Source organism: Suncus etruscus, chromosome 9 (genome assembly GCF_024139225.1).
Source record: "Suncus etruscus isolate mSunEtr1 chromosome 9, mSunEtr1.pri.cur, whole genome shotgun sequence".
Taxonomy (NCBI): Eukaryota; Metazoa; Chordata; class Mammalia; order Eulipotyphla; family Soricidae; genus Suncus; species Suncus etruscus.
The window spans coordinates 24,963,865-24,991,364 of NC_064856.1; the positions used below are offsets into that span (position 1 = coordinate 24,963,865).

At 46.2% G+C, this 27,500-nt stretch overlaps 1 protein-coding gene across 3 annotated transcripts in view; it reads left to right on the forward strand.

Annotated features, from left to right (window-relative positions):
- The window catches only part of TOX2 (TOX high mobility group box family member 2), a 127,269-nt gene that overhangs the window by 33,929 nt on the left and 65,840 nt on the right, over positions 1 to 27,500 (forward strand). For all 3 annotated transcript variants that reach the window (XM_049779243.1, XM_049779244.1, XM_049779242.1), the window contains exon 2: positions 19,682 to 19,747. In XM_049779243.1, the coding sequence (XP_049635200.1) occupies positions 19,682 to 19,747 (66 nt within the window). The remainder of the gene's footprint in view (positions 1 to 19,681; positions 19,748 to 27,500) is intronic.

Genomic DNA, 27,500 nt, shown 5'->3' on the forward strand with positions numbered 1-27,500 from the left:
TCCCAGAGGGCTTCAGTGCCACCTGGGGGCGCATTCCATCCTGGGTCCTCTCCCTTGTCCATACCTTAATTGCGCTGCCCTCCTCAGTGGTCATTTCGCATGCTTCTACTGGAGGCCTGTGCACTGTGTGGAGTTATCCTATATGCCTGCTGGGCTAACCCCTATCCCCCACCTCCCTTCAATCTGCTCAGTTCTCAACTCCTTAACCCTGTGCTGGAACCTTCATAGCCACCATCCTGGCTCCCAGCTCTTCTGTTCTTCTTGTCTCTGTCTCATCTAGTGTTCTTAGACCCTTGACTTTCTCTCATCCAGTGTTAGACCCTTCAGCCTGCAGGGTCATAAGAGAGGTGCTTTGCTATTTGCTTCCATGGTAGGAGGGAGACACCTGTGCACACTACTGTCTTCCAGGCCTGAGAGAGGCATGCCTAGCTCCAGGAGCTCATAATAAAAATTACTTTAGGGGTACATCCAGGAGCCTACATAGTCTGAGGTTAGGTTTCATGTTCATGTGAACATGAGCAACCTCCAACTTCACACATACACAAGTGCTCACATACTCCTCCATATATACACATATTCATCCACTCACTTGTATATACACATACACAAACTCATGCACACATACCCTCCCCACACACAAACATACACTCAGATATACATACCAAAGTTGTTTTGTAAAGATGTTGCAACTCGGGGCTGGAGAGATAGCATGGAGGTAAGGTATTTGCCTTGCATGCAGAAGGATGGTGGTTCGAATCCCGGCATCCCATATGGTCCCCCGAGCCTGCCGGGGGCGATTTCTGGATGTAAAGCCAGGAGTAGCCTCTGAGCGCTGCTGGTGTGACCCAAAAACAAAAACAAACAAATAAAAAAAGATGTTTCAAGTACATTTAGCCCCAAATCTCAACCCAAACTGTGACTCCAGGCTATGCTTTTAAGTTTTTCTGGGTCCTCTTGTATGACTTTTACAGTATTTACAGCAGATCTAGGATGGGGGTGACTTGAGGTTTGATCCCAAGGTCTTCTTCTTCCCACAAATTATTGCATACTCAGGATCTTCACTACCTCACTGGATCAAAATCCAAGTAGATTCTGACCCTTGAACTTATGACTGTGGGGCTGTGACCCTGAGTGTGTGACTAGCTGTGGATGATCCCTCTGGTCCCAGCAGGCCTGCGGGTGCCTCTGACAACCTCATGCTTCCTCTAGGTTTCTTGGTGGCCTGTGTCTTTGGGGTTACCTGAGCTTTCATGGGGTTTGGTGGGCTCAGAAGCAGAGGTGAAAATTTGGGCAGGGTGAGCCCAGGTGCACAAGCATTTCTGAGTTGACTTGAAAAGGGGATTTTTTTCCCTTTATGAATCATCAGAAAAGGAAATCAGAAGGAAGCGTGTGACCAAGTAGAGGAAATTAGGCTTGCAAACTGTGTGAATCACCCTATCTGTCTCCCGAGTGAGCCCTGGCTCTTAGTAGCTTTCATTCATTTCTGAGAATCTTGGTTGTATATTTTGGGAAACATGTTGAGGGGACTGCTGTGGTTTGACTCTGGTGCTATCTTGCTTCTCTCTATAGATAGATATGCTGTTTTTCAATCACTGCCACACTGGTCCACTGCCTGTCATTTTATCAAGTGTTTCTCTCCCTGTCTGATCCCTGATTTCATCCCTGTTTCTGGGTCCCATCCTAGATCCTCAGAGTGCTTTGTCCCATGTTTCTTCAAGAAAATCTAATCTTGTCTTTCCCAATCCTCTTTCCACCCCCAAATTAGACAGCAGTTTCTAAAATGTGACTCACATTGGGGTTTGTGATTCCAGATACCGGGATGAACCCTGACAATTCCAGAGTCTTTATTCAGGTCCCTCCAGAAGTGGGGCCCTTATTTCCAGCCCTCATATATAGAATTTTGTTCCCATGGGCCTCTAGTAGTCCTCCCTTCATTTGTCTGCTTCCATGCAGCCTTCAGAAGGTTAGTTTGGCAACTACTGCCTCTACCAAGCCTTTCACACAGTCCTTCTCTCATACCAATGAACTTGCTTTGAGTGTACTTCCCAGCCATATTGTAATTCCTAGTCCTGTGCTCACTAGACAACAAACTTCAGGACAATGAAGCCTGTGTTCAGTTTCTAATGCCCAATCATGTTTAATATGTTGAAATCAGTGTGTACCACTAGTGGCTCACATTGGAATGCAATGCAGTCAGCACAAATGTCAGCAGTAGAATCAATATATTATGCAAGAACCTTTTTTAAGTTTTAATTTTAGGCACTATGATTTACAGTATTGATAACAGCAGGGTTTCCTGCAAAAAAGATTAAACAAAACCAAACATTCCAACACCACACCCTCCATCCGAGTGTCAGCTTCTCTCCATCAGGTGTGAGAGGCAAAAATATTCCTCCTGGCTGGCCATTTCTCCTGGAGATGGCCACCATATTGCTTTCCATCCACTGGAAATTGTTTTCTATACTAGCAGTGCCATGAGCAACCCAGTTTCAAAACAGTAAAATATGCCTCACACTGTCTCCTTATCACAGAATCAGTTGTACATTTTGCTGTGGCAATGCTTGGGGGCCTCAGCCAGGCCAGGCAGGTGTTGTACCACTTGAGCCTCCTCCCCACCCACGTTTCCCTCATGCCTTGTGTCTTGGTCTGTGCTGTTTGTGTCCCCTGTCTTTTTGTCTTTTGACATCTTGCTTTCTCTTTAATTTGATCGAGTCATCCCTACATGGTATATATTAACTGTCTGGTAGCTGGTGCTGATATTTTCTTAGTCTGGTGTCCTTTTCATTTTGCTTTTATTATGCTTCCTTCTGCAGAAGATATTAACGTGTGTATATTTGAATCTGTCAATCTCCCTCCCTCCATGATGGCTTCAAGGGCCAAGGAATTTATCTCCCTGCCACAGATCTGATAAACATTCTGTTCTGTTTTCTGAGATTTCCCTAGAACATGACTTTTTATACTTAACTCTTTAACCCGTTGGTAATGCCTTTGGCTGGGTGGCTGGCTATGGGTGTTCGAATCCATGTTCTAAGACCCAGAGAGAAAAACTTGTTGTTCTGTTGCTGACATAACTGGTCTTTGCTCCCCCATCATCATCATTAACCACCACTGTTTCCAGCCTCAACTGATTTGTCAGAGGATCTGATCCCTGTCTCCACCCTGCATGATGCCCACTTCAGTGAGTGGCACAAGTACTTTCACCCTGAACTCTCCTTTTTACACCCTCCTCACTGCCTCCCCACTGTTCACACTCCTCTCTCACCCTGGCCTCTCTCTACTTCATTCTCTATCACCCCACAGAGGTCTTTGGTGTTGCTATCTCTCCTCCCTCTGGATCCCAAGTTTCCCTGAGCACTGGATCTGTGTCCTCATTTCCTTCAAACCCTTCCTGTCCTAATGGAGAACTTGTATCTAGAGTGTAGAAGTTCGAAGGTCAAGAGCAAAAGAGTGGCCTCAGCCTGGGAAGGTGGTGGGTAGTATTCCAGGACACCTGGGATGATACACACAAAAACCTCTCCAGTTTCATCCTCATAAGGCACAAGAGGATCAAAAGGGCATAGGGGCACAGTGTGGAGACAGAGCCTTCAGCATGGCACTGTTCCCCCTTCCAGAAACCAAGTTTTGCACTGCCCCATGGCCCTGGACACCATCTAGGAAATGACCGTTTCCTGTGTGTTCCCCCACCCCCCAGACAGAAGGCAGTGAGCAGAGTACTGGATTCATGCTGGGTTTGAGGTTAGATGCCCAAATGCCAAGTGAAGGTGACCTAGAAAATCTTTCTAGGTCAAATGACACTTTCAAAAGATGTTTTTCTTTTTTCCTCTCCCGTTTTTTTTTTTTAACCGCTCCCCTATCAAGCGCTGTCGTTGACATATTTCCCTCCCGACAATACCAGCCCTTTGTGGCATGATTGAGCGCTTGTTTTGTAGCGCTGCAGAGAAAATATCTTTCAGATCATCTGCCGTTCATTGTCTCAGTCACACACACACCCCCCCTGCACTCTCCCCTTCCCTTCCCCCCAAGTCCCCATGCCACAGACCCATCCCATTCACTCATGTGGCTTTTAATACATTGTCTTTGGCAAGGATCAGTTTTGGGACTTGTTCCCAGCAGCCTGGATGATAGATAATTGTCAGGCATAAATACTGGCAGCTTCAAACAGCCTGAGACTCTAGACCACCAATTGCACTGGCTTCAAGGAAGGAGGCAGGAGGCAGGGACAGTGCTGTGACCAAAGAAAGACCAAGAAGCCTTGGGCTCTGGTTTCCAGTTAGACCTGGGCTCAGATTGGGTCACCTGGATTAGAAGCCTCACCCCAGCCCTTCTGACTCTGCCCTGTGACCTAGGACAAACTCCTGGCTGAATTCTAGTCTTAATTTCTTCATCTGTGATACAGGAGCCTCAGTAATAGTAATTTCCACTTCATGTGGCTATGGGGATCATACAAGTTGCAATTTGTAATTCAGGGAGAAGTCAACATAGCTGGAAGTCAGGTAAAATGCTGCCAGGTTTCTCAAAAGGAGGATGTGAAGGCAGCAGCAGTGGATCCTGTCCCAAGCTTACCAACTCCTTCCTTGCTTGGCCCTCACCTGCAAAAGGTACCAGGCATTGGCCATGGTCACTCCAACCTGATAGTTGCCTTTGGTGGAAGGTGGTAGCATGGGTAGCATCAAACTTGCCTGTAACAGCAGTGGGCAGCCGGGATCCATGACTGGTCAGCTATGGATTGCAGTGGTTTCCTGCACCAATTTGGGGCATCTCTGTAGGGCCACCCCAGCTTTCTGCTCTCCTAGAGAGAGGCCAGGCCTCTGTCCTGACACTATTATTGTCTTTCTGTCCAGTGTAGCTGCCCAAGGTCCTGTGTTTCCCAATGAATCCCCCATCTTCCATTCAAAAGCTGTTTCCAGGGATTCTGCCAGAGACAATGCAGCTCTGTCAGCTGTGGAAAGTGGGCTACTCCCAGCCCAGTGCTCAGAGGTTTGCTTCAGTGGTGCTAGAGGACCATGCAGTGCCAGAAATCAAATCCAGGGGTCCTGTATGCTTAGTAAATACTGTGGTTCTTTGAGCTCCTCCCTACCTGGCTCATGGATTTTTTTTTTGTGTGTGTGTATGTGTGTCCATCTTAAAACATATGCTTTCAGGGGCTGGAATGGTGGCACAGCAGTAGGGCATTTGCTTTGCATGTGGCTGACCTAGGACAGACTGTGGTTCCATCCCTCAGTGTCCAATATGGTCCCCCAATCCAGGAATGATTCTGAACGCATAGCGAGGAGTAACCCCTGAGCATCAACCAAAACCAAAAACAAACAAACAAAAAAACAACAAAAAATATATGCTTTCAGGGCTTTTTTTTCTTTTCTTTTTTTTTTTTTTTGGTTTTTGGGCCACACCCGGTGACGCTCAGGGGTTACTCCTGGCTATGCGCTCAGAAGTCGCTCCTGGCTTGGGGGACCATATGGGACGCCGGGGGATCGAACCGCGGTCCGTCTCCTAGGCTAGCGCAGGTAAGGCAGGCACCTTACCTTGAGCGCCACCGCCCGGCCCCGGCTTTTTTTTCTTTCAGAGGGCTTTTGCTTGCTTTGCACGAGGCTGACCTGGGGTCAATCCCATATGGTTCTTCCAGTACTAGCAGGAGTGATCCCTGAACACAAACCCAGGACTAACCCTTGAGCATCATTAAGTATGGCCCCCAAAACAGAAACCAAAAATCCAAAAACATAGACTTGCATGGGCTAGAGAGATTGCTTAATGGATGAGAGGCTTCTCTGCATGCAAGAGGCCCAGGTTTAAGCCCTGGCACCACTTGGTCCCCCATGTATTGCCAGAAGTGTCCCTCAAGCACAGAGTTGAAAGTAGCCCCTGATCCTGGCTAGTGTGGCATAAACCCACCACCAAAAAAAAAAAAAACAACAAAAAACCAAAAAACCAACAAAACAAAACATGCCCTTGGTTCACTGGCTTGGTTTTCCAGAAGTAATTAGAGATGTAACTTTGGGGTTCTCCTTGCCTGCCCCCCATGTCTGAACATGTGCCCTGTGACACTGTAATAGCTTGGCCTTGGGGCAGAGTCACATCTCGGGGACCTTGACAGAACCAGCTCTATGGCTCCAGGATCTTATTTGGTAGAAGAATGGAACCCACTTACAAACCACTGAAAAGGCATAAACTGTGTGGGATCCAGAGAGCTTCCCAACCCATTTCCTTCCACATACAAACGAGGAAGTTGAGGCTCACATGAGGAGAGCATCTTCTCCCCATCTCTGAGAGTGGGATGGTAATGGGGGGAGGTTCCTTAGAGGATTAGGGTCCTCTAACTGCCTTTGTGAATACCTCAGCACAGAGGAATCAACCCTGGCCTCCTGGAGGGGCAGTAAGCAGGGCTGGGGGAGGGAGGTCACAAACTGTATGAAGAAAGGAGAGAAGGGAGGGTAAGGTAGTAGCTGCATGGTGTGCTGATGAAGGGCAGCTGATGAAGAGTTTGGTTTTGCACTGGTCCCTGGTAGGGGCACTCATGGTGGGGTGTCATCTGGGTGTGAATCAGACAGAGGTTTTGTGTTGTGACCTGCCCCCTGTGACTAACCAAGGGTACCCCCAGGAGGTGATTATGGGGACCAAGGAGTGCAAGAGTGCAGGAAGAAGTGAAGTCTTTTGTGGGATGTGACCACACCCTCACACCAGATTTAGGGGAACCAGTTTGTAGTGGATGAGAGCCCCAATCCTCTCTCCTCTCCATTCCAGCAAGGACCATTCATGCTTTGTAGACAGGCTTTGGGCACACTAGGGGTGCAGCTGGGACCCCCTGAAAACACAGATTGGCACTAGGGGAGGCCAGCAATTTGCCAGAGTCAGGGCTTGCCCCACTCCCCAGGCCTCTGCTCCCCACAGTCCCTGGCAGCGTCTGCAGCCCCTTTGGAACTATTCCCCCTTGCTGAGGCCAAATGAAAATGTTTGTTGAAAACAACATGTGCATAATTAAAGCTAAATGAGCGCTTGTCTGTTTGGAATGTGCAATTAGATTTATAATCGGGGATGGGAGTGAGCTCCAAATGGCTTTAAATGGAGCTGAGAGAGAGGATAATTTTTGCCATAAATCTGCGGTAATGCAGACAGTGTGTAAGTTACCAGCAGTGGAAGAACCAAGGCCTGCCTGGTGGGTCCATGCTGCCCACTGAACTGTGTGGCCCATCATGTACTCTTGGTAGTTGCCTCTGGCCTGTCTCAGCATTGGAGCTTGATGGAGGTCTGGGCAGAGGGTCTGATTTTTGTTGGAGCAGGGCTTCAGGCTACAGACCCTGAGCTCCATCACTGGAGCCAACTCGGAAGCTGCCTCCAGCTGCTCTGGTTCCCAAGCTGGCCTGTCACCTCTGGGAAGTGGCTCTGGGTCTCAGTCCCTGCTGTCCTTAGTTTCCCTTAGTACTTTGTCTCTGCACCAGCCTCTTCTGTGGACCTCAGTTATCCATTTTCTTCAGGGGGCATTAGATTTTGCACTTGTTCTATTGGCACTCCTGCATCCAGGTATGTGTGGAGGCAGGAAAGGAAATGCTGTCCCTACATGTGATTTGCAGTTCTCATGGCCCATTGGGAAAAAAATGCAAGAAGAGACAAGTACCATTAGTTTTAATTACATATTTTAGTCAAACTCATATACTGAAAGTATCACGTCAGCATGGAATCAGTATGAATATATTGATGAGCCATTTTCCATTCTTTGTTGTTGTTATTCTTTGAAATCAGGTGTGTGATTTATACTCAAACATATCTCAGTTTGAAGGAAGCAAAAAAAATTCATTAATAAAACAAAGTCAGAACAATTCAGGAAACTTTGAAGACAGAATGGGTAAGGAATTGTTGGTAATTTTTATTTTAATCTTATTTATTTGGGGGAGCACACCTCATCATGCTAAGGGGCTACTCAGGAATCAATTTTGGCAGGTTTGGGAACAATATGGGATGCCAGAGATTGAACCCCGTTATCTGTGTACAAGGGGAAAGCTCTTCCCATTTTATTATCTCACTAGTCCCTATTTTCAGGTAGGGTAATTGAATTTTATTTAAGTAAGAAAAATGCTTGACTTTTAGAAATGACTAAGGAAAGATTTATGAATACAATATAATATTGAGGATTTGCTTTACAGCACTGCATTGATTAAGGAAAAGAATTGAATTAGATAAGTGTGGCAAAATACTAGCCACTAAATATGGTTGATTGGGGACACATATTATTTTTCCTTATATATTTTCTACAATTAAGTTGTTTCATAATGAAATTGATTATGCAGGTATAGAGGAAGGGTTGGGCTAAACTTACTGTTCAGACCCTTTGGTACCATTTTTTTTTGGCTTTGTGTTCAGGAGTGATCCCAGTAATACACAATGGACCATATGCTATGCTTAGAATTCTGTCCTGGGTCTAGGCTGCCGCAGATGCATGCAAGGCCAGTGTTTTACCTTCTGATGCTCTTCCTTTCCCCCCATTCTTTCCAATAAAGCTTATTTAAAGATATTGAAAAGGGCTACCTGATTATAACTCCAGCATCCATATCGTCTGCTGCTACCACCAACACTGTAGGTTATGACTTTTGAGGGATTCCCTCAAAGCAAATAAACAAATAGAACCAAAAACATAAAATTGAAAAGCAAAAGCCCATATGCACAGGTCAGTTTGAACATCAATGCTCCTCATGCTTACTGGTCACCTTGGCCACTACCTGGGTAGCAATAGTGGGAGCCAAGTGGGAGGGCTGTTTATGCACCTGTAAAACGGGAAAACAGTGATTCCCACCTCTTAGGGGTATCAGGGACCTGGACCCCCTTGTCCACATCCTTTTACACTTTCTCTCCAAAATCCCATTGACCTTAAGTGACCCTCACCAAGTCACACAGTTGCTGGACGTGGATTCTCCCAAAGCATGTCCCATTTCTCTGCCTCTGACAGATGGGAGCTCGGGCCAGGCTGGGGTCTCACCTTTTCTGGTCATGGAAAGCCTGGTAATGTGGGTGGCTGGGGGTGCCAGATAAGCCACAGTTTTTAGTAGGGGAGAAGCAGCACCTGACTTCAGACTTAGCTTACTCCTGGCTTTCTGGCCATATGATAAACTCATAACTTCTCAGGACCTTGGTCTTAGCACAGGACTTCTCCATGGGCAACACACAAATGTGCATTTCATTTAGCAATGTATGTGAGCACCAATAAGGATCAAGACTTTGGGAGAGAAATTGATGTTTCACATTTCAGAAACAGAGTGAAGAGAAGAGCTCTGTATGTGTTCTCAGAATTTTAATTCACAAATGGTCCTGTGGGTGCATGTGTGTGTGTGTGTGTGTGTGTGTGTGTGTGTGTGTGTGAGAGAGAGAGAGAGAGAGAGAGAAAGAGAGAGAGAAAATGAGTGAGAGAGAAAAAAAGAGAGAGAGATAGGGTGGAAGAGTTGAAGGCCCACATCCAGGGTGGTGCTGAGGGGCAGGTCTTTGTCCCAGGAAACAGTCCATTGTTGTCTTGCTCTCTTGCTGCACTCCATGTATTTGTTTCTGTATTTATTTATTTTTGGACCATATCCTGCAATGCCCAGGGATTACTCCTGGGCTCTGTGTTTAGAAATTATTCCTGGTGGTGCTTGGGGGGAGGGACCATATAGGATACCAGGAATCGAACCCAGATTGGCCTAGTGTAAGGCAAATGCTATACTATTGCATTACAGCTTTTCTATACTCCTGCCCCTTCCCTCTCTCCAGGTCATCCATAAGCACCTTTCACACTTTTCAGGTAACTCATGCAGTGCTTCGACTATAGGAGAGAGATAGTAATCCCTTCATCTTTGGGGCTGTTGTGGGGGTGTTGGTGAATGGTTCACCAACAGTAGCTAACAGTTCTTGCATACTTCCTTGGCAACCAGGTCACCTTCTCAGCAGTTTTCCTAGAAAACTTTAAAAAATTAAATTTGCTATTAATTTCATCCCAGTGTCAGTCTGACCCATTCTCCAGATGAAGAATCTGAGATGCAGTAACTTGGTTTCAAAGGCATCCAGATTGGAAAGTGCTCAGGAAGCTTTAGTCCAGGCTGCCTGGCATCAGGGTTGGGTTTGTAGCTACTTTGCTGTCACTGATGCCTGGAGCTGCATCTCTGTCCCTCATCCATCTTTGCAATTGTCCCATGACCCTGCCCCATCTCCCAGGCCCTGATGTTTATCTCTTGGCGATGCTTCTGTGTTAAACCATACTTATGGCCAGGCCCTGGGGGCCGCTGCCCCTTGACTGCCTCTCTGTGGAGCTGTGTTTTATCTATGTGAAAGTGAATTCTCATGGCCTGATATGGGAATGGTGGGGGCAGCACGCTGCTTTGATTGTTCCCTCTATGAGGGGAACATAGATTTCTATGAGGCTCTGCTCGCCTCATGCCTGCCGCTAATGGATCTGAGATCTATGCTTTAGACTCTTTGATCTGCAGCTCTGTGCAGAAGGAGTGGCAGCTACTGCCAAAACCAGCAGCTGCTTAGGTACCCAGAGTCAAGGCCAAGTTCACAGCTGACTCAGCTTCCAGCAATTACTGCAAGGGGACTCCTGCACTTTGGGATGTCTAGGGGTGTTCTAGGGAGGTGACCAGACCTAGCTCTGGGGGAGGTCTGGTATGCAGTAGGTGCCATTGTTCTTTGCTCAAGTTCCCTGAACTACATTTGCCCCCCACTGATGCCTGGAGCTCCAAACCCACCCTTTTCAAGGCTCCTCTTTTGAAAAGTTTTGGAGACAACATTTTACCCACCATCATCCCCAGTGTCTGGGACCAGGTCCTTCTTGGACATCCGAAACAAGATACTGAATTCCCTGCCTAACTATACAAAGCTCCTGTTTCCAAACCAAGCCAGAGCTGGTCTTTGTAGAACGCAGGAATCCTGGAGTCCCCAGAGGGAGATTTTCAGAAGCTGGGGTCCTGAGATTGGCTGGCCCATTGTGACCTCTTGGCTTACCAAGGCAGAAACTGTGAGGCTGGCACTTATAGGTTGTCAGTCAGGCTGGGCTACAGATAAGTTCTGTAGTGGTGGCTCTTTGGTGTCTTTCTGATTGGCCTTTTGCAGATTTGGAGACAGAAATGCTTCCTTCTCCCAAGATTCTCCCAAAGACTGGAGCTTCCTGAGGACAGGGTTGGGTCACCACCAGGGCTGTGTACTGGAGCTCAGAACAGTGTTTTCACACAGCAAGTCCTCTCACTGAGAACTCTTGAGCGAGGGACAACTCTTGCCTGCTCTGTACCCTTTATATCCCTTTATCCCTTCCCACACTTAAGGAAGAGCTTCATGGACTGCAGAGGCCATGGCTGTGGGTATGATGCTCAGTACAGTGCAACAAAGGCAGAGACTGATTACATTTTGCTGCAGCACATTTCAATGAAATACGAGAGGTGTGAACTGGAGGAGGGAGAAGGGCCCTGGTTACCGTGGAGGTGGGAGTCAAGATGAAAGGGTTGGCCGGTGGCAGGAAGACATCCTTCAGCTTTGCTTTTCACATTTGAAGAAAGCAGGTTGGGATGGTCTGAGGTTAATAATGTGGGGGTAGGAGGAAGGGGAGGTGTCTGAATGCCTCAGAACTGGGAGCCTCTTCTCAGAGACAAAAGAGAGGAGGGCTGAAAGGTCCAGCTCACAGACATGAAGCTCACCACAAAGAGTGGTGAGTGCAGTTAGAGAAATAACTACATTGACAACTATCATAACAATGTGAATGAATGAGGGAAGTAGAAACCCTGTCTAGTGTATAGGCGGGGGTGGGGGGGGAGAACGAGGAGCCTTATTCTGTGCTAGACTGAAGGGTTGTGGCTGCAAAGGAGGAGGGTTTATCATCTAATAATGATAATAAAAACATTCATTAAGCACCTGTCTAAAGCAGTTGCTGTTATTAAACAATATATTACAGATATTAACTCCCATTAAATAACATGTCAAAAGCCTCATTAGGTGAGAATAATTAGTAGCTACCATCTTTACCATTTTGTAGGTGAGGAAACTTAAGGCCAAGGCAGGGGGATGGGCATCAAATCCAAGGTTACACTGCTGAGTGGAACCAATATTATATTTGGGGATTAGTGTTGCCAACTCTATTGTGCTGGAACAGAAGTTCAAAGCTAACTTGGACTGGAAGCATGGAGGTTAGACTCAAGAGTGTGGGGTTTGTAAGTTATACTGCCATTTTCTTTGGCCTATCACCAGAGTAAAAGACTCAGAATGTGTGAGTGTCAAAGGATAAAGAAAGGTGGGATGGGCATCCAGCTTGGGACACTGTATACAAAGGCAAGGAAATTCCTACAGCACTGTGAAAGCTGAGATTCACCAGTCTTGGACACTGGGGTTCAGGATTTAGAGTACTCTAAGCTTTTGATCAGAGCAGTGAAGTGATTGGTAAAAGGTGGTAGTAACAGCCAGACCAGAAAATGGCTTGTGGAGACATAAGGGATATTGAGCCCAAAGCCTTTCTGCAAGTTATTGGACTTGAGGGATGTAGAGGAAAGGGTTTGGAGTCAACCACTTCAAAGAACTGATTTTTGGACTGTTCTGCAAGATTCCTTCTTTTGTTCTGGGGATGCAAATGACAGAGTCATGGAGGTGTCATGAGTATAGTACATGTGGGTCAAATGAGGTAATGGCCACTGCAAAATTGTATCTTGGAGTCTGGTAGCTCATTGGCCTGAAGACGAACATTTGAGTAGAGGTAATGACATCACAGCTCTGTGATTCAGGGCAGTGTTTTCCAAAGTGGATGATATTGCACCCTGGGACACTGGAATCATTTTTGGGCATCAGTTGTAATATGATATGTAGTTGGGGGGATTGGTCTGTTTGTTAACTTAAAGATGATAGATTGGGGCCAGAAAGATAGCACAGTGGCAGGGCATTTGCCTTGTATGTGGCTGACCTGGGAGGACCCAGGTTCAATCCCCAGCATACTATATGGTCCCCTGAGCCTGCCAGAAATAATTTCTGAGTGCAGAGCCAGGAGTTATTTCTGAGTATGGCTGGGTGTGACCCAAAAAAACCAACAAATAAATAAATGCAATCATAAATCATTAAAAAAATAAAGATGGTAAATTTTCATTGGAGCAATGAGTAATTTATTTTTGGAAAGGGGGAAGTGTGCCAAATACAGTTTGGAAATCTCTGGTCTAGGGAAAAGTATGAATGGAATGAAGAGGAAGTAACAATTCACTTACCTATCCCACACACTTATTCAGTCATACTCCCTATTCAGGCATTTATCTGTGCATCCTACACAACCCTACCCTATGTGTTTGTTCATATTGTCCACCATACCATGCATCTTTCCATTCACCAGTATCTGCAAGGCAACTATCCCATTTAATCCATTCATCCATACACTCACCCCCTCAACCAACTACCCAGCTTATATAACCCAACCACACATCTGTCCAATCATCCAACATCTTTCTACCCATCCAACTATCCATCCACCCACCTACACACCCATCCATCCATCCATTCAACCAACTATCCACCCATCTGCCCATCCACCCATCCATTAATTATCCATCCATCCACCCAACTATGCATGCATGCATCCATCTACCCATATACCCACCCACCCATCTATCCATCCCACTTAACTTCTATTATTAGCTGACCATTGTTATTTAAATATCTACTAAACTACATACTAGCCCATCTTTCCCTTAACTCCTCAAATGACTCTTCCTTTTTTAATCTTCCTTACCTCTCTCATTTCCTTTCTCTTCCCTCCTTTCTTCCTTTCTTCTTTCCCTAATTTCAACCACACTTCATCCCCTCACCCATTACTATTATTTCTTGCTACATTCATTGTGGCAACTACAAGCCACTTGTAAGTTTTGAGCACTTGAACTGTGGCTAGTCTAAATCTGAATATACTGTGATGTAAAACATGTGCTATATTTTAAAAGCTGTATCCTCCTCTTCCTATAATGTACATTCATCTCATCATTTTTTATTGATTACATCTTAAAATCATAATAAAGTAATTAGATTAAGTAAAACATGCCCTTAAACTATTTTACCTGTGCATGTTAATTGGTTAATTACAATTATTAGATAGGTGGCTTGAATTATGTTTCTTTTGGACTACGATGATAGGTACCATTCCTCATTTGCCATCTATCCTATCTTTCACTCTCCCTTTTGTTCACTCATCCACATTTATCCATTCCACATATTTAATTTGCACTATTATGAGTATGTGTTTTTGTGGACTATAATCATGAGGAAACTGAGGCGTGGGGCACCTAAGGAGCTGACCTGGGTTGGGCTAGGATCTGGACCAAGATAAAGGTCTTTTACTTTTTTTTTTTTTTTGGTTTTTGGGCCACACACGGCGTTGCTCAGGGGTGACTCCTGGCTGTCTGCTCAGAAATAGCTCCTGGCAGGCACGGGGGACCATATGGGACACCGGGATTCGAACCAACCACCTTTGGTCCTGGATCGGCTGCTTGCAAGGCAAACGCCGCCACTGTGCTATCTCTCCGGGCCCCTGGTCTTTTACCTTTTATCTTGGCTGCCTACTTGCTATTTTGCAAAAAGATTTTATAAAGAGGAATGGATTGTAATAGGCTTGCAGGATTCCCTCTGGCCAAGGGTCTTTGGGGTAGTGGGGAGAACCCTTGAGATGTCTGTGATCAGAGTCCCTGATGGCCGTCAGGAAAGGGTTATCCCCAAGCAGGCAATATTTGCAAAAATGTGGGTTCTTTCAGATTCCAAAACTCATTTCCATGACAAAACTCTTGAGAAGAGAAGATGAGGGCCTGGCTTCTGCAGAACAATCTTCCAGCTGTAATGAGGACTGAGGATGGCAGTGGGAAAGGGAATTATAATTAGAATATGAAATGGGGAAAATTAATCTATTCCAGCCCTTAGTAAGAGGATGTTCTCCTGGCCTTTCATGTATATTTCCCCCCTTCACATTTTAAAGCAGCTAGAAGGCTATGTGATGTGAAAGAATGTTTTTGGTGAAGGGCCTGATGGTACTCAGGGTTGAAGCATCTGCTCATCTTGGTGTGTCTCTGCACATGTTTGTGTTGGTGGATTCTGTTTTCACTGAGGGCTGGGGATGTCTGTCCACCTCTAGGCCTGTCCCCCTAGTGTGCACCCCCTGAAGGGTGGGGAGGTGTGCATTTGTTTTTGTGCCAGCCAAATGTATTTAGTGTGGATTTCTGTGTTCATGAATGCAGTGCAGGTGGGACTCAATGCTGCCTGAACTCTATTCTATGTGACATGGATTCCTACTGCACTGTAGTGTGTTAAACTGTGTCTTTCCATTTGCTGAACACTGCGAGAGGCAGGCACATTTGATTTCATCAGTGCACACACAGGAGGTCGGCCCAGTGGCTTCTCTTGGAGTATAAGTTCTTTCTGACCCTTAAAAAGGAGGACTGGAGCGAGGAAGCCAAAGTGTCCTAAGATCCAGCCAAGGAGACCAGTGTTCCATTCTCTCTCTTCCTCCCCGCCCTCTCCCAGTGAGGTGAACTATACAGCAAGTATGCCTCCATCCCCACTTTGCAGCCTCTGTTATCACACCCCCAGCATACTCCAGGGGGTTTCACAAGTATTCAGCTCTGTCACAAGTCTGAGGCTATCCCAAATCCTACCTAGCCCACACACCACCTAATGTCTCAGCTTTTCCTGGAAATCAGGGAACCAACTTTCCTGCTTCATGAATGAATATATATGCCCACCAAAGCAGGCTTTGAGAGTCCCCTGTGGGCCCCCAAATCTGCCCTCAGCATACACACATAAAAGCCCAGGGTCTCTTGTCCTCCTATTCAGGGCCATGATTTGCATATGACCCTGCCCCAGCCTCTCACACATGCTTATGCCACATAGGGGTGGAGGTGTGTGCAGACCTGCATTCTCCTGATTCTCAAGGGGGTTACAGAAAAGCCTCCAGAGTCTCAGAATATGGGTCCTCAGAAAGGCCTAAGGAGCACAAACTCTATACTAAAACCTAGTTCTCTGCCCCAGCAACTGTTTGCCCTCTAATTTTTTCTTAATTTCTATTCGTTTATCTATACATCTTCTATCCATCCATCCATCCATCCATCCATCTATCCATCCATCCATCCATCCATCCATCCATCCATCCATCCATCCATCCATCCATCCATCCATCCATCCATCCATCCATCCATCCAGGATCATAGAACTGCCTGATATCCACCCATCCATCCATCTATCTGTCCATCCATCTACCCTTGTTCATCCATCCATCCACTCACCTACCAATCAATCCAGTCAACCTATCTGTATTTTTATTTTCATGTTTTGTTTCAGGGTTTGAGCAGTAGGTCTACTGTCCTCTTCTGACATTTTTTGACTAACAGAGCTGATGGATCAATGCTCAAGCCTGAGGATCTGGTGCTACTCTGGTGCTGGGAATTCCTCAGCACTTTACTTCTCTCTGACCTCTCTATTTTTATATATAGGGTCTCAGTAGAGGCCAGAGGACCTCTTTCAGCACTTTTAGCACCATGTGGTATTGGAGATCGAATTCTCAGCCTCAACGACGCAAGGCATGTGCTCTGTCATGTGAGCTACCTTCCAGTTCCTTGTGTTTGATTTGAAAATGGTGAAATTATAGTTTCCTCACAGGGTCCCTGGAGGTTTAAATGAGATCTTTTGTGCAGTTTGAACGCACTAGTGTTGGTGAGAGCTTGCTGTATTGGAGAAGAGAGCAGATTCTCACCTGTTCTCAGTGATGTCAGTCTTATCAACCTTTAGTTACACAGGGTTTGAGTCACTTCTCTGCTTTATGATACACAGCTTTTCTTTCTTCCTTTGGTTTGTAATATGTGGCTATACCTAGGAATTATTCTTAGCAGTTTTGAGGGGACCATTTGGGATGCTAGGGATTGATCCTGGATCATCTGTGTTCAAGGCAAATGCCCTACCCACTGTACTGTTGTTTCAGTCCACAATCCTCTATTTCTAAGCTGTACCATACTGTTTGCATCCTGTTGCTTTCTTGTTTGCTTTGTTGATTGCACAACCATAAGTGCTCAGTGTAACAATGCTACTCCTGGCCCAGTATTCAGGGATTGCTCCCATGGTAAAGAGAAATCACTTACTACCAGGAATCAAACCTGAGTCGTCAGCAAGCAAATCACGTGCTCAGTCCTTGATTTATTTCTGGCCTTTCTGTTGCTTCTACCTGGTGAAATACCCAGATATAAGTACTTGGTTAAGCTTAGTTTTCCTGGAAATCTATTTCCAATCATTTTCCTCCTCTATTTCCAATCATTCTTTAAAAGCAAATGTATCAATTATATGTGGCTTTTTAAAAGGTTAACTTTCATTGAAATATTATGTGGTCATGGCAACACATCAAATACTACCCAGAAGCTTCTAGTTCTTAATCCCATTACTATTGCCAGTATGTACCAGTCACGGAGGCATGCAGAGGTGACCAGCACAAAGTCCCCATAATGAAGAAAAAGACAGACTGATATTATAAGAGGGACATCAGAAGGAGGCAAGGCATGGCAGCTTCTAGGACAAGTCATCTCTGTGTATACTGTACCATGGCAGTGCCCAAACTTTAGGTTTGCTAAAATCTACTCATCCATCACCAAGGATGCCTGTAACATCCTACTCTATTGTCTTTTTGGAACTCTGGATGCTGAAGGGCCACAGGGTCATGGTTACTCTATTCCATCCATCCTATCCTATCCTACCCATTTATTCATTTATTTCTTCCATCCATCCAATCCATTCTACATATTCATCTATATGTCCACATTTTCTTTCATACTTCTATCCTTCCATCCATTCACACACACACCCATCCACCCACCCACCCACAAGCATGTTCCTAGAACATCTCTGTGCCAGGTTCTATTCTTAAAGCTTAGGAAGCAAGAATGTGAAGTTGGGCAAGAATTCCTGACTTCTAGAAACCTGTGCTTTAGGAGAGAGAAGCCAGCTCTAATCTTGGAAGTAAATACATTAGCCAATAATGTTAAGTGCTAGATAGTCCAGGACTATGCACAAAAACCACATAGAGTGAGGCACAGGACTGGGGAGGTGCTGGGTTGCTCAGAGTCCCCAAAGGCAGGATACATGCCTATGTGCTTGTGTGGAGTAGGTCTGCTCTGTGAAGCAGGCCCAGGTAACTGTATGAGTGTGGGGTGGGAGAGTAACCAGCCTGAAGAGGGCCTCTTGACCACGTAAGTCTCCATATGCAAGACATAGGCACTGGACCTGTGGGGTAACGCCAGCTAATCCTGTGGATAAGTTCAATTGTGGGAAGACAAAATACTGAAAAAAGCAAAATGTTGGAAGAAACTCAACTGCTCAATATCCAATTTATTGAATGTACAAGGCACATCCACACTTCATCTATGGTGCTGTAAGCGGGCACTATGTTTCAATAGAAAACACTTTTCGAAAGAAACTGCTAAGGAAGAAATGGGTGCAAAGCAGTGTGTATAATATGCTGACTTTGGCATGGAAGAAACTACTCTACCTAGCCGCTACTTCAAAGATGCTCTTTTAAGGGTATAAAGGCATCTGGGATGCCATGGAAAGTTCTGGAGATGGGCAGAGGTGGGATGATAAGAAAACTTTTTATTGCGTTGCTTTGTACACATTGGACATTTTGTACCACTGTGTACAATATAATGAAAAAAATAAATGTCCAATCAAAATAGGATGGCCAGCTGCTTTGGTGTCCCTCTATAGTCCCCCAGCTAGCCACTGCACCCCTCTCTCAGCTGCCTAAGCACCACCTGCTGCAGATTCATATCTGGTGCACTTCTCTAGAGAACCAGCCTTGGACAAATGGGGTTTCCATGTTCCAGGTGTTCTGCTTCCTGCTGCTCCCCCAGGGCAGCCCAAAGCCAGGGACCAGCTTACATAGCTCTAGAAAACTGCTAGGACCGATCTTAGTGTAGTCATGTCACAGAGCTCTCCAGAGACCAGGCTACATCTGGTCTCCAGCTGAGCCCTGTCCCTGCTTATCCTCCTCCAACAACCTTCCCTGTCTCCCTGCCTGAAGCAAGTTCTTGCCCCAGGCTCTAAGGACCCAGATTGTCCATTGTTGACTCCTCTCTAAAGGGAAGGGAACTAACTGCTCCCTCTGGAGAGGTGACTAAGGTCATTGTTGCCTCATTTGACAGAGGAGGAACCTCAGAAATTCAGATGCCCCCAGTTCAAGTTTACACAGTGGGGGGACCTAGAGGAGCCCATGACTCCAGGGCTTCAGGATGTCCCACTGCTCCAGCTCTGGAGAAGCAATAAGCATCCCATTATAGCTGCTTCTCAGAACACAGTCTCTGTCCTTGGCTGTCACCATAGTCTTTTATGCCTGCGATGCACATACGTGCACAGACCTGGAAGGGATATTATGGGCAAGTTGACATACCTTGGAACTCAGGCGAGCTCAGCCTTTCTCCCACTGTAGTTCCAGCTCTCACAGACAGCCTGATATCATCTCCCTTGAGAGATGTGTTTGCATACTGCCAGGCATGGGAAACTCAGTGCCTGAAAAGGCCACCTGCAGTGGCATAAGCTTCTTTGTACCTCTGCCCAACGTGTTCCCTGCTGAAATGGGCCCTGGGCATTTTTGCTTGGATCTTTATCCCCTAGCCCCTGGTTCCCCTGACCACCTCTGGCCTCTATCCTGAGGATGTTTTGCTTAGAGCCGCTTCTCTCTCTATTGCAGTTTGATGGTGACAGTGCCTACGTGGGGATGAGTGACGGAAACCCGGAGCTCCTAGCAACCAGCAAGGTGGGTGCCCGACCTCCCCGGGGCGCTCTGGCCTGGGGCTCCTGGGTGGGGCTCAGCCCACTATTTGTCCTCTCACTGGATAATCAAGACAGCTAGTTGAGTTCCCCCCAAAGGGACAGGCCCATGGGATGCATTCTTGTCTGCACATCACTCTGCCTGACGCTGGACTTACATAGGGCGTCGCTGAGATATGGTAAAACTCAGACATACAGCCAGTGATGTCTATGGAATGGCAAGGTGCTGATTTCAGGCCAAGAAAGGTGTTAGTGATGAAACTTGGGGTGCTGAGGAGCAGCCCTATGATTACCACATGGCGGCAGTGTGGACCTAGCGGGACCCACATTTTTCCAGCTGAGGAACCAAAATTCTGTGGTTTACAAACATGTGTGCACTTTCCTGTGCAGACACAGAGGAGTGACCTGGGGCCTGTGGCTTATAAGGTGCATCAGTTAGGTGAGATGCTCTTGTGAGGAGAAGGCATCAGGAAAGCAAGAAGCTCTGGATGGCCCACCATTGTTGCAGGGTTGCTCCTATGGGAGCCCGGGCATGCCACCTAAAACCCTGGGTTATTACTACTCCTAGTAGTGCCCATGCAGAACTGCCTTGACTAGTTCTTGAGGTGCCAGTCTGTAGTCAGCCAATAAGATGACTTTGGGTCCCAGGGATACATGTGCTAGAGCTGACTGACATCGTCCAATCTGCTGTGATTAGCACAGAAATGTGGCCATCCTGGAATTGCCCCCAGTTTCCGGCTCTCCAGGGTCCACCACTTCTAGTGAGCCCAGGCTCTCGACCCACAACTCTGGCAGAGCTCTTTGTTTGCTCACATATAGACAGCACAATGGTGCTATGCTTTCACTGAGAAGATAGACTTGGGGGTGTCCTGTATGCTTTTTCTGAGCTGAGGTGCAAGGTAGCCTGGGAAGATGGCAGAACAGGGAAGCACGATGTATCCCCCACAACCTGCTTTCACACCATGACTCAATGTTAGCTCTGCCCTTGACAGTATGGCCACATTTCTCAGTGGTCTTCTGCATATCCTCAGAGATGGTAGGCATCCTCTTTAAATCCAGTTTATTTTATTTTATTTTACCGGGGGAGGGAATCCCCAGGGTACTCCAAATCTTACTCCTGGTTCTGCACTCAGAAATTACTCCCAATGTGCTTGGGGGACCATATGGGGTACCAGGGATCAAACCAAGTCAGCTGTGTGCAAGGAAAGTGCCTTAACCTCTGTACTGTCTCTCTGACCCCTGAGCCAAGTTTAGAGGGGAGATCCCTGGAGTCCCTGGATATTTGTGGACTCAGCCAGTACATGGTACAGGTGGAATTTTAATCTGCTTGTGAGCTACTGGTTTGGGGGATGCTCTGCTCCCATCTCAAGTGTCACTTCCTCACCTAGATCTTGGGGACCCCACATCCACATTAGTTTCTATAGGATTCTCTTTTATCATTGCTGTCTCTATAATCTGTGGTGTTTGTCGCTTGGTCACCTGCTTGTATGGGGGATGTGTTGGTCAACATCTGATTTGCATGAGGATCTGGTCTCTCTGCTGATAACTCCCTTGGCAGAGCACAATGCTGGCACCTATGAGGCACTTTAGACCAGAGTTCCTGGGGTTGGAGAGATAGCATAAAGGTAGGGTGTTTGCCTTGCATGCAGAAGGATGGTAGTTCAAATCCCATCATCCTATATGGTGCCTGGAGCCTGCCAAGAGCGATTTCTGAGCATAGAGCCAGGAGTAACCCCTGAGTGGTGCTGGGTGTTCTGTTTCTTCTCTGAACTTTAGTTCTCCCCATATAGAACAAGATGACTTTTCAAGGGTTTCAAGGTCAGAGAGTTTCCCAACTTTAAGTTTCATAAAGAAGGCATGAGATGTCTAGAGATAGTTGAGGGCTTGAGGCACTTATCTTGCACACAGTAATTATTTCTTTGTTTGTTTAGGGGTCTGCACCAATGATGCTTAGGGGTGATTCCTGGTTCTGCACTCAGGAATCATTCCTGGTGGGTTCTGGGGACCATATAGAATGCAGGAGATACTATCACATTGGCCCCAGCCACCCAAGGTTTAATACTGGCATCATGTACAATTCCCTGAACCTTGCCAGGAGTGATCCCTGAGCACAGAGCCAAGAGTAAGTCCTTAGCACTTACTAAGGAATGTGCCCCCCAAAAACAAAAGAACAAGAATGAAGGAAGAAAAAGAAGGCAGCATCAGGGTTCAATGAAATTGAGCCTGGGTTTAACTACTAGTTACATATAGAGTTCTTTGATGGCTCTACCATTGTGATCTGGTTTAGGATCCCTGGCTGGCTGGTTAGATTCAGTTGGTCAGCTGACCTCTTTTCAAGGTTGTGTAGGTGGCAGCCATGGCTCCTAGGGGTGGGAGGAAGCTGCTTCTACTCTAGATGGTCTCTTGGCCACCCCACACATTGTTCAAGTGGTGGGCAAGGGGTTCTCAGAGCAGCAAGAGATAAAGCCCCCAAACTTCTTTAGGTCTTAGCTTAGAACTGGTTACATAACTTGAAGTGCATCCGAGTGGCCAGAATAAGTGGCAGGACCAGCACAGATTCGAGGGCTGTTCCTGTCAGGCGAGGGCTGTATGCTGTGACCTTGTGACAAATGACCCCATGTGGGCACGTGGAATGTAGTTCACACTGCTTCGTGAAAGAACAACACACTCTGTGGTCTGCAGCTCTGTAGCTGGTGACTTCATTTGCTGTAACACCTTAATAGTAAAAGCTCTGCATGTTTCCTTTTGATATTTCCACTGCAATGCATCCATGTCCTCTCATGTGTGCACATGCTCAGACACATATGTAGGCATGCATGCTCAGATACACATGCCTTCATAATGTGTGACCTCATCAACTGAGGTTGTATTGTTCAAGGAAAAAAGTGTAAATGGTATAAAAAACATTTTATATGTGTCTATAGTTTGCCAAGACATTTGTTACATTTTCTTATTCCACATTATTTGTTGGGCACTAATAACGTGCAAAGCTCTGCATGTGGTATGGGTGGGATTTTTGGAAAACAGTTACTTCTTGATCACCACGTGGGGTTGATTCCTCTCTCTACTATAACTGTTCTCCTTAAATCCCATCTATTCCATTAGAAACTGGAGCTGTGACAGAGTCTCTCCCAGGATAAAATATTCACCAACTGGGTCCCCTTGGAAAACCTCTCAAACTTGTACTTGGAGTACAAGCTTTTGCAAAACCATGTTCTGTTGTCTAGTTTGTGCAAAACTTCACACAAGACACACATAACTGCTTATGTTTTCACCCAGCCCTGTCTTGCTGGGCCTGCATTTCTTCTCTAACAGACCTGCCTGGGAGGTCTGACACCAGTTGTAGTTTTAGTAATGTAGTAGTTTTAGAAACCAGCTTCCTTTCTCTACCACCCAGGTAAGTGCAGTCTCTGGCCAGACTTTACCAGGTGATGTTTTCTAGTTCTGTGACCTCATTCAGGGAAGCAGGTAAGGAGGAAAAGAACTAATATGGGACTCAGTTGACCTGGACTTAAGTGCCAGCTTCTCCACATACCAGAAGAAGAACCTTCTGAGGCCCTATTTCTGCCTATCTTCTAAGGGTTTGGGTATAGGAGGGTGTACACTAAATAACTAATTCACCTAGGGTCTCTCCACACGGCCAATGTACCTCTTATGTAGTTGTAAGTGTTGGCTGCTAACCCGTCATAGCTGTCCCTTCTCTGAAGACTAGGCTCTTCCAATGGGAAACAGTAACACCAGAAAGTAGGGAGTGGTCAAGATGGTGGTCTCATTTCAGGGGTGTAACTCAGTGACTCTTGTGGAGCATTAGTGTAGACCCCTTACTTTGCTCAGCTCTTTCCCTGCCCTATTACTTCCTTCCCTTTCCTCACAGTCTCCTTACAGGAATCCCCTTCTCAACTGAACTTCAAGGTCTCTAATCAGAGACAGAGATGGTAGGGCAACTTGCCATTGTTTCTGTTATTGTAAAGAATGCTTTGGATGCACCAGGGGAATCTTGGTTCCTTCTTGTGCTTATTTAGCTCTGTTTCCTCAGATGGGAATCCCCGGGCCATTTCCACCGGTTCTTTCCTCTGGTGTGACCTTCACAGTACTGGCAGAATTCCCACACTTGTGACTCTAAAGGCAACTTATGCTAAAGATTTCACACTTTGTGGGGTCAGAGAGAGTACAGCAAGTAGGGCACTTGGCTTGCATGCAGCTGACCTGTATTTGATCACTGGCACCACATATGGTGTCCCCAGTTTCAGATCACTTCTGCTAGCAGTGATCCTTGAGCCTAGAGCCAGGACTGAGCCCTGAGCACTACTAGGGAGTCCATCCCCCCCAAAAAATAAACTCTTGGAGCTTAAGTATAGCAGGTAGGGTAGTTGCTTTGCACACTGTCAACCAGGTTCATTTCCTAATATCCCATATAGTATCCTGAGCCTTTCAGGAGTGATCTCTGAATGCAGAGCCAGGGGTAAATCCTGATCATTGCTGGGTAGGCTCCCCCACCAAAAAACGCCTCAAGATTTACATTTTTTCTTAAGGCTTATTGAAAGAAAGTGTTAGTTTGTGTGAATGTATATGTGAGAGAGTCAGAGATAGAGAGATTGAACGACAATATAATTTGTAGTTTCCAAAACTCTCAGTGATGAGAATGGATGCAGAGAAAACAAGTGGAAACAGGGGAGTGACAAAAGGCCAAGAGAAGGACAATATTGCCATAGACTATGTCCAAATCAGAGAAATACAGGCTGGGTAGAGGGACCTGAGGTGGGTTTGGGAACTACAGTGGGGAGGTCTGGAGGATTCTGGACATGAAAAATGAAAACAATGGCAGAGGAAAGGGGAAAGCTTGGAATTCTAGAATGAGCCCATAGACCTCGGTTCTATCCCCGGTATTCCATATGATCCCCTAAGCCAGGAGCTATTTCTGAGCACATAGCCAGGAGTAACCCCTGAGTGTCACAGGATGTGCCCCCCCCAAAAGAAATGATAGTTCAAGGGCTCAAAGAGATAGCACAGGGGTGAACACATCTGATTTACAAGTGGATGACTCTGGTTCCATCCTCAACACTGCATATGGTCCCCTGAGCATATACTCAGGAAAAAAATTCCTGAGCATTGAGTTAGGTATAAATCCTGAACACAGAGTCAAAAGTAATTCTGAGTATAGCTTGTATGACTCAGTCCCCTCCTCCACAAAAGAAAAAGGGGGGTTGGAGGGAAATAGATTATTCATATTGGTATGATTTGTAATGGCAAAAGATTGGAAACAACCCCACTGTGCAATAATATGGGACTAGTTAAAGAAATCATGTGCATCTATCAAATGGAATACCATTGGCTATAAAGAAAAGAGGAAATGGAAGAAATATAGAATTCTTTGGCTGCATTACTCACTGAAAAACAGCATGGAGAGCAGTAAGTATAGAATGTTATCATTTGTGCAAAAAGGCATGGAAAATGTGTGTTTCGGTGTGCTTGGATCTGAGTAAAGTTACACTGATAGATATGTAGAAGCTATCACAGTAGTTTTAGCAAGCCTGTGTCTAGTAGAGGAAGGAGATGGATAGAGGATGAGAGAGAGAGAGAAAGAGAGAGAGAGAGAGAGAGAGAGAGAGAGAGAGAGAGAGAGAGATCTGGGCAGGTGAATGGGGTCTTTTACCTTTATATATTCCATGCATTTAAACCACAGAGATTTATCATAACATCTGAAAATGAAATCAGATATATATCAGTACAAGGTCAATGCTTTGTTAGGATTATTTGGGACAAAAATGGGACCATGTCCGATGGTTTTAGGGAAAACCCTCCACCCCAGTGCTTCAGGTAAAGCAGAGAATTTGGAGAGCGCATGGAGACTTGAACTGGTCTCAGGGCAGCTGGCTAAGGGGTATGAGGTCGGGGAGTCACCAGTGTGCAGGGAAGTCTGGCTGTGTGGGACAGAGCAGAGGGTTGGTTTTGGAGATGGGTGACTGGGAACAGTGGGGTCCAGGTTCCTGGGGGACAGCCATGGGCATGAAGGGCCTTCTGGGTGTGTTTGGGGAGGAGAACGTTGACACAGTGGAGAAACCCCTAAGAAGAGTGGGGCACTGAGGTCACCACATCAGGGTGGTGGCCAGGCTAAAAACCCCAAATGGTGCTGGGGTGGTGTGTAGGGCAGGAAGTAGGTGCACAGAAGCTGGGAGCATGAGCAGGAGAGAGTCCTGTTGAGATGAATGGACAGCTTGGTGGGCTGGAAGCTGATATAGGTGGGGGTAGGATGGGCAGGAAGGCAGGTGGTGGGCACCACACTGGGCAGGAGGAGGAAGTCAAACCCCCTTTCAAAGGTAGCTGGATGGAGGGGGCTGGACTCTCAACCCCTGAGAGTGTAGGGAAGCCAGCAGGAAGCTGGGCTGCCTGGGGAGAAGGGGCCTGGTTTGTGGCTCTTGGTGAGGGAGGAGGATCTGCAAGTGGCATAAAAGGGTTCAGGGGGTTTCCATGGGGTTGTTCCCTCAGGGATGTGATTAGCCCTAGTTCTGAGCATTGCTCCCAACAGCTCTGTCGTGGCTGTACCTAGTGCAACTTCCTGGGTGCAGCTTCCCGGCCACCCTGTGTGGCTCTGACCACATGTCACCATCTCTTTAGGTGCGCCCACACCTGGAGGGAAGCGGGTTCTTGTTTTTGGTACCCAGCATCTTGGTGGGTGTGCGGTACCCTTCCTCCAATCTATCGTAGGGGATGCCAGGTCTGCTTTTCTTTCCTTTGCGTGAGCAAAGCCTTCGAATGGGAGGGCCAAGGACCCCTGACTGTTTATCCTTGTGGCTTTGCAGGCACAGAATCCTTCCAGCAGGGGGCAGTATAAGTGCCGGGAGCAGCTCGGCTTACCTCTCAGAGACACTGTTTTAACGTGTGAGTAGTGGGGATGGAGGAGGAAAGCTGTTCACGACTTTTTCCAGCCTTAAATAATGGAGGAGGACAACCCTGGTGGAGGGAATGGCCCTAATTCATTGTCACTATGTACCTTAAATATTACTGTGAAAGACTTGTAATTCACTTTGATCACAATAAAAATTATTAAAAATTAAAAAATAATGATGTTGAGAACACCATGCCCAAGAGCTGGGTTTATTTTATCCTCACATACATGCCCTCCCTCCATCTGTCCTTCCATCACGGGCCCATTTTAGGGATGTCACAAGTGTCTTGCAGGGAGACAGGAAAGTGATACTGTCGCTTTGTCACATAATCACTCAAGAAAATGTATCAGGAGGCAGGACCCTCCTGTTCTGGTGGAAATGGAAGACTCGAGGCCTGGTACTCTGGCCTCTGGGTGTGTGTTCATGGTAAAGGGCAAAGACGCTACCATCACTTTTACTGCTTTAATTAAAACTGGGGTGAAGCTCGCGATTCATATTGAAATGAAATTGTGTTTCTGCTGGGGTGCAGAGAAGGGAACAGCAGCGATAACTGCTAAGATTACAAACAATCAAAGAGAAAAGGCCTTTTGCAAGCATTTCCTATTAAAGCCACAAACATCACACTTTAAAAATAATTATGGTTGTGTTATCGGAACACAAGGCATGAAGTCTGAATAAATATGAGAGACCTTAAAGGAAACGGTTTCAAGACCATAGATTTTGTTCAAATCTGATGAAATTCAATATCATTTTGCAGCTGGAGAATAAAATGCAAGGAGGAAGGGGAGAGAAAAATAGCCCCACAATATTCTATGTATAGGGAGAGAATTAAGTATATGTCAGACAGAGCTA